The sequence below is a fragment of the Ambystoma mexicanum genome, chromosome 3q, assembly GCF_040938575.1.
Source record: "Ambystoma mexicanum isolate Mex_15411 chromosome 3q, UKY_AmexF1_1, whole genome shotgun sequence".
NCBI lineage: Eukaryota > Metazoa > Chordata > Amphibia > Caudata > Ambystomatidae > Ambystoma > Ambystoma mexicanum.
The window spans coordinates 96,151,765-96,167,203 of NC_090926.1; the positions used below are offsets into that span (position 1 = coordinate 96,151,765).

General features: G+C 44.3%; 1 protein-coding gene across 1 annotated transcript in view; it reads right to left on the reverse strand.

Annotated features, from left to right (window-relative positions):
- NCKAP1L (NCK associated protein 1 like) overlaps window positions 1-15,439 on the reverse strand; it is a 2,015,530-nt gene that overhangs the window by 443,844 nt on the left and 1,556,247 nt on the right. The window contains exons 28-29 of the mRNA XM_069653209.1: window positions 13,395-13,511; window positions 9,752-9,861 (exon numbers count right to left, since the gene is read on the reverse strand). Of these exons, the coding sequence (XP_069509310.1) occupies window positions 9,752-9,861; window positions 13,395-13,511 (227 nt within the window). The remainder of the gene's footprint in view (window positions 1-9,751; window positions 9,862-13,394; window positions 13,512-15,439) is intronic.

Sequence of the window (15,439 nt, forward strand, 5' to 3'; positions counted from 1 at the left end):
TAATGCATGTCCTTCAGTCCCCTTGGCACTAGGGATTGAGGTATCTCTCTCTCTTAAACCAGATCCTGTTACTAAATATATTTACACTTAAAATACAATCCATGCCCTTTATTTGCCACTTTCAAAGCACTACTTATGTCCATTCCTCAACTTGAGTCGCTCGGTATCGACTCTTCCCCAACTGACCCGTTTTTCTTCAGTCCATGAGGCACCCGTGGGGACCAGACAGGAATTTCTTCAAAGGGGCACCTGTCAGCCGTCTCGGTTTCACACATGCGTTTTTCTCCATTCTACAAAGGAAACTCTGCATTCTGGATTTTGGCCCGAGAGACTGGATCTGAAGCATCAGCACTGCTACCAAAATGTGCAGTAGCACCTGGAGCATTCCAAGTGCCAGGTGGAATTACCAATAAACGATCTCAGACCCAAATAACTGGACAGACTCAAAGAATATGGCAAAATACTACTTTATTATCAGTTCAATAAAGTAGGCAAACCTGGTGAACAAACAGATTGCAACTCACTCTCAAACACATTTCCGTTACACAAAAGCTTTAAACCTCAATTTAAGTCAGTTATGATGTCCTCCTACATGGCAAATAATAAAAACCTATTGAAAGGAGGAATTGGTTAGGGGAACATATATACCTATACTTTGTTTAGGTCTTAGTAACACAATTGGCTGTCCCTTATCTAGTAGGCAGTCCTTAAACTGCCTCTAACTATATATAATACATATTAATAGCAGAATACCAGCAGCGGATTAGCTTCTGCAACAATGTAAAGTCCATCGCTACATAGACACTCATGATTGGTTGGCAGTCTCTCCCAACCTTGGCCATTCGGCTCTTTCGCAGCATGTAAGCAAAACGAAACCCAAGCGCGGGGAACATTGTCAGACCACTGCCCACTTGGCCAATTAGCTTACCATCTCTCATCAGTTAGGCCCTACGCCAAGGCTTCTTCTTTGTATTTGGTCTTGCTGACGGTTCTCTTCCTCGCGACTTTTATGGGAGGGAGGGTACATTGCTAACGGTCAGACTTCGCCCGTGGAGCTTGTGGAGGACCTGGAGGTTATGGCCCCCGGTCTAGTCCTCACCCAAGATGGCGGCCGCAACTATAAGACGAGACCACGTCCCCTCTTCGGCGCATTGTATCTGTCCATGTTTTCGTACGCCGTCAACGCTGTGTTCTGCTGCCGGTGTGTCTGGATCCCGCTCCGAACCACCCTAGCAGTTTACTTGCTTCCCCTTACCTAGTTTCTATTCCTAGACGCTCTCCGCGTCCTCCTCTTCCTTTATTTCTTAGTTTCATTTCTTTTTCATCCTCCTTCTACTATCGTCCGGGAGCCTTGCTCGAACGCTCCTGTTTAGTTTCCGGTTCCGCTTGGTAAGCGTCTCCGGTAACTACTGTCTTCTTCCTCTTGGTCTCACGGTAGGTGTTTCCGTTGCTTCCTATTGGATTTGGGGTGTTTCCTTTCTCCTCTAACATCCATTGCTTACCTTTCTTCCGTGACACTATTTCCGGGTTTTCCACCCTATCTTCAGTTTCTGTCTTTCTCTCCCTTGTCTCAAGATCTACCCCGTTCCTGTCATTACCCCCCCGCTTAGTTTTGCTCTTGGGGCCATTCCCTGTATCCTGTTTATCTTTTGGACCTCTGCTTGCATTTATCCTGTTTTCCGGAATTGCTTCAAGACTAAAGGACAAGGCTTGTGAAGTCAGCCACTTATTCATCATTACCATTCACCCAGGGTTTTTTGGTGCCCGAAAGGCTTTTTCCCTGGTACTTTGGGGGTCTAGCTCCTCGGGGTTCACCTTAGATAGGTTCCACTTCCTATCAAGGTGGCCTCTGGGGGAGCTAGGCCCTATTTACACGACAAGAAGAGGAAGTCAAAGAAGGGACAGTCCTCAGAAGACCGGCAGTTGTGCAGGAAGACCCCCGCCAGTTCCAAGGACAACTCTTCTGAAAGTATTGGTGAGGAGGAGGTTGGGGAGGTCGGTCCTTTGTCTGACACTAACTTCATCTGGAGCTTAATGAATAGTCCTTGTTTTTCCAGTCTTACACCACGTGTGAGGCAACCACGAGTTTGTGCATCATGTCCTTCTATTTATTGCTATTTGAATCAATTATACTGGGTGCTATTATTCATCTTGGCCACTGGAGTCATGTCAGATCTGTCTTGCATATGCTTTCAGCATGTTTGCCTATGCAATACTTGGCACTTGCAAATGTTCACTCCTTTACCTAATCTAAGAGAAATATGTTATGTGTATGTAGCTTATCCTCTTCGACTCCTCTTGTGCCTTGCAATTATTTCTTAATGCGACATCCTTGATCCCAAAACAAACAGATGTTCTTTGTTCTTTCCACATAACTATTTTCCAGCACTTGTCAGCTTCTACAGCCTCGATGTCTCTCCTTCAGGCTTCGTGATTATTATTTATACAGAGTCGGCATCCATCTTCTCATCATGGCCACTTTACCTGTCTTATATTTTCTACTGAAGCAAGCTTCTATATGTCTCATCTATCTTGCATTTCTGTGTATGTACATCTACTGCATCTCTTCTCACTTGTCTATGATTTCTTCGTATTTGCATGTTCAGTTACTTTGTTACTTCAGTCAGATCTTTATTCCTTAAGTAATCACATATCATTTCAGTGTGTCCTTATGTTTGTCTGTTTTATTTTTTATAATGAGCGAACATACCCTATGGTAACAGGGTGCAGCAATTACATGTATATGCAAAGCTTAGTTGCAACAGAGTAATTATTTACATACAGGTATTAAATACAAGATATATACAAATGAATCATATTACAGACAGATAAGGTATCAGCATGAATATAATTGATGTGGGTGGCCTTGTGGTATATACATGTGTGGGTGAAGGGTGAGTGTGTGTGGATGTGCAGAATGGAGGAGGGGCGGTACTCCTTACAGTGAGACCTAGCTGCTTATTGCATTTTATGGACATTCGCTTTCAGCCAAAGGATGGTGTTGGTCCTGAAGTTTTGGTAGGGAAGGTCAGTTCTCAGTGTGGGAGGTAGGGAATTCCATAATTTAGCTGCTTTGACGGGAAGCTGTTGCCACCTATTGTAGAGCGGTTGAAATTGGGAATAGAGAGGCAATCTTTGTAGGCTGTTCTGGAGGGAAGTCTGTCTGTGGAATCTGTTGACCAGGTAGATAGGCGCAGCGTTATTGAGCGCTTTATGCATAAGTGACAAAGCTTTTAAGAGAATTTTGTCGTTGGTTGGGAGCCAGTTATTCTGTCTGCTACTCTCAGAGATGTGGTCTCTTCTAGAGATGCCTAATGCCGCTCTAAGGGCGTTATTTTGTAAGGTTTGGATTTTTTTAGTGATGGCTTTGGTAGTCCCTAGATTAAGGGCATTGCAGTAGTCCAGGCAAGACAAGATGAGGTCTTTAGCCAAGGTTGTGCAACTAGTATGAAAGAGAAATGGCTTAATTTACACGTGTAGGCCGTGGAAGAGAGGTTTGCGTCTAGGTAAAAGCCCAGCGTTTTTACCTCTTGTCCTACTTTGTTGCTATTAACATCAATTATAAATGAGGAGTAGTTGGGTCCTAGTTTTTTAGGCTAGAGGTGGTGCCCAAGATGATGAATTCGGTTTTATCATCTTTCAGGCATAGTCCATGTGTGGCCATCCATGCCTGGATGATGATGTACACTCTATTCATCAAGGCCAAATCCATTTCATAATCCCCCGAAAGCGGGAGGAGGATCTGTGTATCATCTGCATAATTAGTAAAGGTGATACAGAGATGATCCAGATCATAGAAAATGGGCTTGGTAAAAATGTTGTACAATGTGGGAGAGACACAGGAACCCTGTGGCACGCCACAAGTGATTGGTATGGGGTCTGCAGCTGCTCTATGAGAGAAGACCCTCATAGTTTTGCCATTTAGGAAGGATCTGATCCAGGTAATTGCTTCATCAGAAAAGTGAGCGGCTGTGTTAAGGTGGTGCATAGGATGGTGTGGTCGACCAGGTCGAATGCAGCTGAGCGGTCTAGGAGGAGGAGTAAGGCAGCTTTTCCATTGTCTCTAAGCTCATCAACTTGGAACCGGAGGTCGATAAATGCTATCTCGGTTCCATGTTGTGGACGGAAGCCTGATTGTCTAGCTCCTAATTGATGGTGTACTACCAGATGTATCTGGATTTGTACATAAGCAACCTTATCCAAAATATTTAAGAGAAAAGGTACAGTCGTGATAGGCCTGCAGTTAGTCAGCGAGGATGGGTCAAGCGTGGGTTTTTTTGGGAGAGGAAGTACCCAGGATTGTTTAAGATTGGTGGGGATAGTACCGGTGGAAAAGGACGCATTAATAAGCTTTGTGACGAAGGGAGAGAGGTCTCGGGCAGCATCCTGCGCGGGACAAAGATCGCCCTGACAGTTGGACGGTTTCAGTGACAAAATGATTCTTTCCACTTCAAGAATGGAAACGTTGGCGAAGTTAAATCGGGTGGGTTCATTGGTTGTTATACTATCAGTTATTTTAGATGGGGGAGAGTTGTTTAAGGAGGCTCTTATTTTGTAAGGTGGAAATTTTGTTAGATAGAGCGTTTTGGATCTCTGAGCACCATTTTTTATCTTTAATGCAAGTGTCAGGTGGTGCTATAGGGGTCTCTATTTCTTTGAGGATAGTAAATAACTCCTTCATATTGGATTTGGCTTGGGGTATACGTGTGTCGAAGTAATTTCGCTTTGCTAAACATATTTCACTTTTATAAAGGGCTGACAGTTTAGAAAGTTTGAGTTTGTTGGCTGCTGATGGTAGTTTTTTCCAGGCGGCCTCGCAGTTTCTTTTTTGCTGCCTTAGGTTTTTGAGGAACGGTGTAAACCATTTGTTCAGATGCGTTTTGAGGGTAGGGAGTAAAGTCGGGATAAGTCTCTCCGCAGTAATACTCTTTTTATTTCTGGTTAGCATGGGTGGAGCCCTGATGGCTGGGAGGGTGGGGGTCTATTGGTAGAAAGCATGAATGACACATGGTGGTGGTCAGTCCAAGCTAGTGGTGAGATAGAGAGGATATTGACTTGACAATTGTAATCGGCCACCCAGTCAAGTATTCTACCTTTGACGTGGGTAGGTGCGTTACTTCTTTGGGTGAAGCCTATTTCAGAAAGGGTGTTTATTGTGGTGACGGCAAACTGGTCTGAGGGGTCGTTAACGCCCATGTTGAGGTCCCCAAGAATAAGTACTTGTATGGAACTTTTAAGGCTGCTGGACATGATGGTATTAATGTCATCCTCTAATGTTCCAGGGAGGCCCGGGGGTGGTATATCAGGTGGATATTAAGAGTCTGGGCATTGGTGAGTGGAACTTTGACAGATAGAAGTTCACAAGAGAGGACATTGATAGGAGTGGCTAATCTCATGGAGAGGCTGCATTTGTAGATGATAGCAATACCGCCTCCTCTGGATTTTAATCTGTCTTGTCTCAGTATGGAGTAACCATCCGGGACTGCTAGCATAAGCCTGGGGCCTGCGGCCGGGTGTAGCCATGTCTCTGTGATGGCGAGGAAGTCAAAGTCCTCTCCTAAAATCAGGTCAGCAATTTCTGTGGCATGTGCTACTAGAGATCTGGAGTTGATTAGAGCTCCCGTAATCTGAGGACTCAAGGTAGTTGTGGTAGTGGAATGGTGGATTTGAATTGATTTAGGTTTGTTAGGCTTGACTGGACTATTTAGAGGCCTAGGGTCAGAATTACAAGCTAAATTCGAGTTTCGGTTGGTTTGGCCAGGCCGGGTTGGCATGCTCCTTAGTCCTGTTATAGTAGGAATAGAGCTGATGGGAGGCTCATAGATTTTGGCTAATCTGGCTCTGAGTCGTAAGTTCCTAGCTGTAGTTGGACAAGGATTACTTAGTAATGGGGGTTGGGTGTCATACATGTCTAAGAGCGATTTGGTAGTTGTAATATTGAGAAGTTTAGAGGTATGTTTTGAGGTGGATAAGTGTAGTAACATAGTGTAAAGCGTGATGCTTTTTATGATGGCTATGATATGGGCAGTCTGGCTAGACGTTGGGGAAGCATGCTAGATAGTGGTGGCAGAGATTTATGGGAATTCTGGGATGTTAGCACTATCAAACAGAAGGTAGGTAGGCAATCAGTATGGTAATAAGCCACGAGAGATCAGGTAGGACAAGCAGATTATTCAATGTCCTTGAGGACGCTGACCTCGATTAGAAAATGGTTTCCAGATAATAGGTGAGACATGCAATCAGTACATAGCATAAGGCAGTTGTGGGTCAGTTAGGGTGGCAAACATAGAGGGGCACTGGCCTCATGCTCAAATTGAGTTCACAAACAGTTAGAGCAACAGAGCAACAGGGGCACAGGCAATTACAGGGTGCCAGTAACGCAGCCAATATGCACAATCAATCAGTATGTAGGAGAGCAAACACCTACAGGCAGGAACCACCAAAGATCAGGTTGGGATAAATAGATCATTTAAATCATTGACAATGCTGGCCTCGTGCTAAAAGCATACAATCAGTGCAGGCATAGGCAATTGCAGGGTCAGTTAGGACAGGCAAGCATATAGAGGCACTGGCCACGTGTTAACTGTGCAAGCTAGCAGTAAAAAAGCCGAACAATACAGGCACAGGTCATAGCGGGGCCAGTTGGGCAGACAAACAGAGTGTGCTATCAAATAGACATTCAATGCAGAAACTAGTTACCATAGATCGTATTAGGGCAGGCCTCGTGCAAAAATAGGGTCTCACGCAGTTGATCAGGCAGAGGTAGTACGAGCACTGGCAGTTACAAGGATCATTAGGGCAGACAGGCATCGAGGCACACATGCGCAGACATTGTATGGGATACAGTTAAAGGCAGAAAAGATTACATGACAAGATGCTCGTTGACGTTACAGGTCAAGTTTGAGTTGGGTATGTCTCTTCTTCATGACGTCACATTACTCTTGTCAGATTTCACTTAAAGCTCTTCTATGTTGACTGGTGTATGCAGACTTCCTTCTACCACATCAGTGCAAGGATATATTTTGATAGGGTTGTATGAGCTCATAACATCTTTCATATTTTCAATGCAGTATTGGGACTATAACAGTTGTAATGCATAGTGCCTTACAGACAGAGGTGAGGGGGTGGGCACTTCAAAGGACATGTACATCTGCCTCTCTACAGTCAGACTGACCTTAAGGTAGGCGCTTACCACACAGGCTTTATTGAAAGAGAGTCAGTGCTTGAGTCAATGGAGATTATTGATACAATTGACTTTTAGCTGAAGCAGTTTATCATCTACGATGGTGAGTAGTTCCCACAGAGAGCCCATGTAGAGATTGAAGATAACAAGGGACAGGTTGGAGCTTTGTGAAAGTCTGCATATTGCTGAGCAATGCTGGGATCTTCTGTAGCTGAGGTGGGCTCTGTGTAAGAGGTTGGAGGTGAACCACTGAAGGAGTGTTCCATCAAAGCGTGTCGAGTATGTTGAGGAGGGCTTCATGGTCAATGGTATTGAAGCTGGCAGAGTGGTTGGTTAAGGTAAGTAAAACAAGGGTCCCCTTTGTCCAGAATGAGTACAGCATAATAATTAACTTATAATATGATGGTCTCTGTGCTGCATAGTGGTAAACAACGGATGAGTAGTACTGCAGGAGATTGTGTTGAGTGATCCTTTCATGCAACTGGATAGCAATGGTCTTCTCACTCACTTTTCAGAGGAAGTATTCATGTTGGGGCAATAGTTAGCCAGGTCATTAAGGTTGAGTGTGGATTTTTAAGCAAAGGGACAGTTGCTTCTGGTTTCAATTTCCCATTCTTCCACCAAATGCAAATGTAAACATGACTCCCTGGTCTCCTACCTCAACATTAAAGTCTGATTCCAAGCTCTCTTCTCTCCACATGCCCATTCCATTAAATGTACCTTCATTGAATTCTGCACGGGTAACCCCTTTCAATAATCACTACCTTGACTGCTGCTTCCCTGCCTCCCGCCTGCACCCACACCAATGTGTCATGCAACCATCCAACTGCCGAGAACAACCAATCAGTGTTGCCTTAACAATTTGCAGAAACATAGACCCCACCTCTCCTGTTAGACTAAAAAGTATTTCTTCTTACCTTTAAGACCACTCTCAATGCACCTAAATCTTACCACAACACTAACTGTATTCCTCCTAGACCTTTCTCCCCTTTCGTTTCACAAACACTGCACTTAACTGGTTGCACACTTGTCTCTCTGGCCACTCATTCTCAATCCCATGGCACTGAAATTCTCCTCTAACACACCCCACTCAGGTGGAATTCCAGAAGGATTAGTCTTTGACCCACTCCTTTTTACTGTTTCGAACTCATCATTGGGTAAACTAATTCCTTCCTTTAGCTTTAGCTATGCACCTTTTTTTGCTGATGATACCTCTAACATCACTTTCCCCTCCTTCACAATGCCTAGCTCTGAGTGTGTAACCATATGTAACCATCTAACTGACATCTGCTAATGGATGGCTTCACAATACTTCATGCTAACTTCCTTTAAGACATAAGTCACCTGTCTTGGCTTGTTAACTGGGGTTTGTGGTCATGTCTGCAAACTCTTGTTGACAAGCCAGTTATTGGGAAATGGATCTATTTAGCACAGTTCATCTGGAGCATGTTCATGCTCTTTACATGTTACACCATCAAGTGTAGAATCAATTGGTTACTGGGAACTGAAAAATTGTAAAGAGTTTATCTGGAACATGTTCACACTTGGTACGTATTAAACTATCATATGTCTAATGCAGTGCATATTGCAAATGCCTTGAGCAAGCACCGCAGGTGCGAAACACCTATCAGGAGAAGTAATGATCTATACACAAAAATATATATTTTTTTTAACTCAACGACAATGATGCCATACCTATCTGAAAATGATTGCAGGATTTACGTCACATATGTTTAAATCTTCTCTTCTTCCCACACCGATGAATCTATGTGAGGTGTGTATTTGAAGTAAGAGCCGGATGTTTTGAGTTGATTTTATTTTTGTGTAGCATGGACAGGCACTCCCTTTTCTGGCTGAAAATACATTTCAGCTCTACCCCCACCCCCCTAAACCAGCTAATGATGTGTAATTTGCATGCAAATTCTTTAGCTGACATGCATATGCTTTTCCTTTGTGTCCAACTATTTTTGGAAAAACATAGAAACTGGAGCTGGCCTATTGTGGGGGGCATGAATCACCACATGAAGTGTTGTCCTCCATCTGCAAAGCAATATCTTACATGGGACAAAATCCACTGGGAAGTGGACTTTTCACATTAAATACATTTCCATCATGTGTGCCAAATACAATAGTTGAATACCTGAACTCCATGGGGTAGTCAACTTAAGATCACTTCTCACATAAGGTATGCAGTGAAAGTCATCAGTTCTAGAAGAATGCATTTGGAAAAAGACAGGGAGCAATATTACCTGGTTGAAATATAAAATTAATTGATTTATGGGTGGTTGTGAATTACCTCGTTGCCTTAGGTGGAAAATTCAAAAGGTGCTATAGCAGAAGGGGGATAGCGTTTAGAGGCCAATGGACTCTGGTCAGATATCCAGGAAGGCCATCTACCTGGATATCTGTCTAGACATGGCTGCTTGGGAGGTGTACGATTTAAAAGGAGTTAGTAGAATTCTTAATGCCAAATTTGGAAGGTTGAAGGATTTACATGGGCAAGTGAAAAGGGAGCAATGACCAGAAAAGGAAGGTTTCTACCAATCTTAGCAATTATTTTCAACCCACCAGCAAAAACTCCTTGAGGTGTGTCTCGATGTTCCGGTTGTGAATGGTGAAGAGTGCAGCCGACACCTGTATGATCGCCTTGGCCAGACAGTGCACATTGTTCTTATAACCTGCAGCAGAGGCAAGAAGACACAGCTGTTTTAGCACATGGTAGCTCTTCCCTCGTGCAGCTGTAAAACCTTTCTAAAATGATCAGGGTTGCCGGGCCTTCCTTTTACAGTGGTTGACTAGGCCATTGGAGAAATATGTTAGTAGTCAGATAGAAAACAGTGCACATCTACAATCTCCTGTTGTTTAATCAAATTGTTTTAACTCTTTCTATGCGTGACTGTCCCATTCTAAAGCAGGATCTATTTCTTCCCTGTCTGCTTCCTGTGTGCTGGTTAGTACCTGCTCTTATTGATTTCCTCTTCCTGTCAATGTCATTCTCCTTATCAGTCCATATAGTCTTCATACGCTAGTAGTTCCTTTCCCCCAAGCCCATTCCCCCTGCTCGCCATCGCCCGCAGTCACAAAATAATTCCAGAACACAGCATAGGTGGGATTAGAGCCTACAGGTAGCATTACCACACCAGGAGCTGCCGTCCCAACGGTTGAGAATCAAATTACCCTCTTTCCCAAAAGACACAATGCTTCAGGCGCGTGCTTTCATTTAGCTAATTGCCTTCTTTAGATTGCAATCTTGGTGCCCATCAAATTAACCAATTTTTCTAAAATGCCAAATTACAATAGTTATTAAAAGGAAAATGCTCATCTATTAAGATGTGAGGCCAACAAGACAGAATCGTCTGCTAAGCTTTCAGGGAGCAGAGTGCAGCAGCGTGGGCAAGTCGATGACCACAGTTTCCTCCATCTTGCGAAGTGCTAACATACGCTCCCGGCTAGGGTTGAGCTGACACTAGAAAAAATTATGATGATCTGACAATTGACGTTCCCAATGTCGTTGTCTTTTGGCACAGTTTGTTTGGAATGTCCTGCTTTCTGCCTCCTCTTGCAGTTTGCTTCACTGTCTCTCTGCCCTCTGTGTCCACCGTCTCTGCCATACTCTATGCCAGCTGCCTCAGTTGCATATCCTTATCTTGGTAACTGCAATACAGACATACTGCAGCCAGACACAATGCACCAGCGAAGGTAGGTGCACATGGATGGAAAATGCAGAAAGCCTTTTTTCACATTCTTCACACTCATAAGTGAGGATGAAAATATATGCGTTTTTGTATGAATTAATTGATATTTGTAGTTGAACCTAAGACTTGAATAGCCAGAGCTATTGGTCAAAACATCTTGTGTGGTGCTCTAAAGTAATTACAATAAAGCTATAAGTTCACTCACTCACACTTGGCTCTGGGGTAAGTTGCGCTTGTTTTTGCCGTGCTCTGCACTAAGTGCTTTTGAACTTTATTGGGGAAACAATTTGTTCTGGTACTCCCTGCATCCATCCCCATCCACTTCCTCCTCAATCCCCTGCTCGCCTGCCTCCCAGCAATCCCGATGGCCTTGATTGCCCTTTTTTGCTGTGAACACAACACAACAAGGGTCTAACACCCCGCGCAACTCCAGGAGAACTTTCTGCCCACACTTGTCTCTCGGGTAAGTTCCACTTGCTTTTGCCATGCTCTGCACTATATAAGAGTGCTTTTAAACTTTATTGGGGAAACAATTTGCTCCGGCACTCCCTGCATCCACCCCCATCCACCTCCTCCTCAATCCCCTGCCTACCCACATCCCAGCCTGCCCACCAGCCCTGATTGGCCTTTGGAGCCCTTTTAGGTCATCCTCTCAGGGTAGCCCCTGCCCGGGCAGCCCCAGTTTAGGGCCGCAATGCAAAGGGCAGCTCCCAAAGAAGCAGCTCTAGTGCATGTTTGTGTGTTCGCCTGACAAGCCTGCTGCTGTCAACCTGCAGTGACCGATAACATAAGTGTGGTCTGGGCAGGGAATACAGCAGTTACTGTATTCCAGTAAACCCCTATCACACCCATGTTAGCTAGCTAGTAATAAGTTCTCATTCAATGTTGTGTCTCAAATTTAGGTACCTCTCTTGTTATGTTGACTCCAAAATGTAGGCGCTTTCTCCCACTGCTCAGGTATCCCTAATGTAGGTATGTCTCCATGACCTGCTGGCTCTCAAATGTAGACATTTCTCCATGCACTGTTGACTCTCAAATGTGGGTGCTTTCTCCCACTGCTCAGCTATCCCTAATGTAGGCATTTCTCCATGCACTGTTGACTCACAAATGTACGCATTTCTCCAAGCACTGTTGACTCATTTTCTCTCAATGCTCAGGTATCGCAAATGTAGGCATTTATCCATTTACTGTATCGAAAACCTAGGGGTTCTACATTAGGTGGTTCTGTATTTAATGTTAAGTCTTAGGCTTGAGTGTTTTCCATTCACTACTATACCCCAGATTTAGGTGGCTATTCTTTTACTGCTGTGTCGCACATTTAGGAGTTTCTCCCAATACTCAGATCTAGGTGTTTCACCATTCACTGCTGTGTCCCAAATTCTGGTGTTTCTCCATTTACTATTGAGTCTAAAATTTGAATGTTTCTTCTCTTACTGCTGTGTCTCAGATCTAGGTGTTTCTCCCACTGCTCAATTCTCCAAAATGTAGGTGTTTCTCCATTTGCAGATGAGTCTCAAATTTGGATATTTCTCCGTTGGTTGTTCACCATGGGTTGTTCACCATCTAGGCGGTCCGCCATTTACTGCTGTACCTCAGGTTTAAGCAACTTTCCATCCAATGCTATGTCTAAAACCTAGGTGCCTCTCTCACTGCTCAAGTGCCTCAAATCTAGGTGATTTGCCAATTACTGTGGCGTCTCATATTTGAGCATGTTTCTGTTTTCTGCTTTGTCTAGGATCTGGGTCTTTGCCCCCGCTACTCTAGGGTCTTGGGTCTAAGTGGTTCCCATTTTGCTGCTGTGTTCCAGACTTATGTGTTCCTCCATCGGCTGCTGTGTCTCAAACGTAGGCGTTTCTCCCACTGCTCAAGTTCTCAAATTTAGGTGGCTCTGAGTTTGCAAGACCAGCCAATTTGCCTTGGGAGACCTAGGAAAGCGTCATTAAAGATAAACTCCTTCCGAGTTTGTGGTATAAATGAACCGCGCCACGTCTTTGGACACATGCCGCAGGCACAGCTCCCCATCCATGCACTCTAGAATGCAACTATGGCTACGACAAATTCAGTCCAGCTGCTCGCCTTGCTGTCCACAATGAAACCCATGACGTGCCTATACACATCTGCCATTAGTAAGCAGTGACAGCCTATCAAAAAATGTCAGTTTAGCTGGGCACACATCGAGTCTCCTGCACTAGAAATCTGCTTCAACCATTGACAGCACCTGCCCACTTGCCTGACCTGCTTACTGGAGCCTGGACAGCCTTCTCAAGTCCTAATATTGGCAGAATGCACACACGCATCTTAAACTAACTCTTAGAATTCTCCCATACCTGGACTTCAGTCCCTGAGGGCATTCAAACCACAAAGCACATTGAGGCCATACAAATGGGGAAATGGCGCCATATACATGACAACTACAATACAATGCATTTGTACTTTTTACTGGCGAATAAAAAATCTATTCTGTTCATTAGTGTTTGATACCTTCATATCAAAATGGATGGGCCCTCAACACTTACCATCGCTCTCAACATTGTAGAATGACATGGGGTCAGAGGCCAGGATTGGTAGGGAAACAGCAAGGAATACCAACAGCAGGCATGCCATTTTGTACTCTTCCTCTGGGGAGGTACTTTCTGCAAGTAAAAGAAAACAGCAAAAATGAAAACAGGGAATACAGTTTAGTTAATCAATGTTGTCTTTGCAGTCAATAGTTTTTTCTCTGAATGACCTGGTGTTTGTAATCAACGTCAGGGAACCAAAGGGGTTGATGGATGAAGCTGGGCCAGCTTAAATAAAATCTCCTAAACAGGAATGGCAAAGTTTCATAGGGGACTCACTTCGACTAGTGCTAACACCATTTAGAATTCATGCCAAAGCCAACCCAGTGAATGGTGGCAGGCGTGTGCTCTACATCAATGGAAGTTAACTTATGTAAAATTAAAAAGTTTAGCCCTGGCAGGGTCGCACAGATGTAAACCCGATTCCAAAGAAGCAGATGTAGACAGCAGAACCACAGACACAAAGTATCTGAAAACATAAATACCTTGGTAATCACAATGGCCTTTTTTACACAGGCTGATATTTGTCCCAGTATCTTCCCTTCTTACTGAGTCCTTCTTTGTATCACCTAATTTCTCGAAGCATCAGTCTCATCCAGTATTACAGAGACCTGCTTCTTTCATGTAAGTGTAATGTCACAGTGGCTTTACCTCAGGCTGCGCCTCCACAGCTGTAGTCCTACACATCACTCTAGTGTGTGCAACAAAGTATGAAGTATGTGCAGGCTATGCAACATTCGATTCCATAAATGCTTGCAAGGCTAGTACACATAGCACTTTTACACTATTGTGCCACTGCGCCTTGGCCAACTCCCCCCGGCAAGCACAGCTTCATCACCATCCTGGAGAATACTTGCCGCTCTGTGAACGCCTCTCAGCAGCCCGTTTCAGGTATTGTTGGTGGTCAACTCTACTTACTGAGCCACACACGTCAAAGGTTTGTTCAATGGTAAATCATTGGGGGGGCTCCACACTACACGCCTACACTCTATCCACTCTTCCAACCAACAGCAATCGCAACAGCAATCAAATCTGTCAAAGACCAGATGATCAAAAAAGGAATTAAGGCCGTTGAGATGGTTAAACAAAGAGTTTTAGTTGGGACTTAAAACATAGCTAAGGTTAGAGGAAAGGAAAACAAATATGGATGATTCTCAGAAAATGAGATCGAGGGCTCAAGTAGAAACAGTTTCAGGATCTTGATAGGACCAGGATCCCGAGTATGAAATGACACAACTTCTCTTGGCTCGTGGTCAGGGTGAGCCTTTCACAGTGATAGTATGGGCAGTCAATCACAGTTCTCGGGCAGTGTGAGCTTTCCCTAAAAGTATCATTTAACGTCTCACACATGTTTGAAAGCAGCAGGGTTGCTAGTGTATGGTGTCACTCCTAGGCTGAAGTCACCTGGCCATTTGATGGCAGTCCATTCATTCCTTGTACGGGTCCATTTTCAGGGATGACCCCCAGCCAAAGCTGGTGCTGATGAAAAAACACACACTGCTGACACTGGTACTTCTGTAATCAGGACCTGGTTAGGGTGTCTTAGGAACGCACCCGTGATTCATTGTGGGTTGAAGTTCTGTTCAGTTCTTGTGATTTGATACTCATGCGCTTCTGGGATTTGTGTCCCAAGAACTCTGTCAGGTGAGTTTTCAGAAATTGTCTCGGGGCAATCAGGCCTTGTCAGGCTCTCCTTCTGTGCAGGCTGTCACCCAAGAGACTTCTCCCTCTTCCACTCACAGAGAGGTATTTCATTTTAAGGTTCGTTGGTTTGCCATGTCCCTGGCTTATGGCTATTGCCAAGGTTTGCAGACCCTGACCTCTTTATATCTAGTTTCTATCATGGATTGGTTGGTTACACCATTATCTGGATTATGGCCCTTGAATAGCTTAATATTATTCTCACTGCTACATATCACTGTTTGGATCTTCAGGTTTGAGCCCTATTATTGTCTGGGCCCAGGTCTACATGGCTCTCAGCTCTGTCTGACATGAGGCCCTGC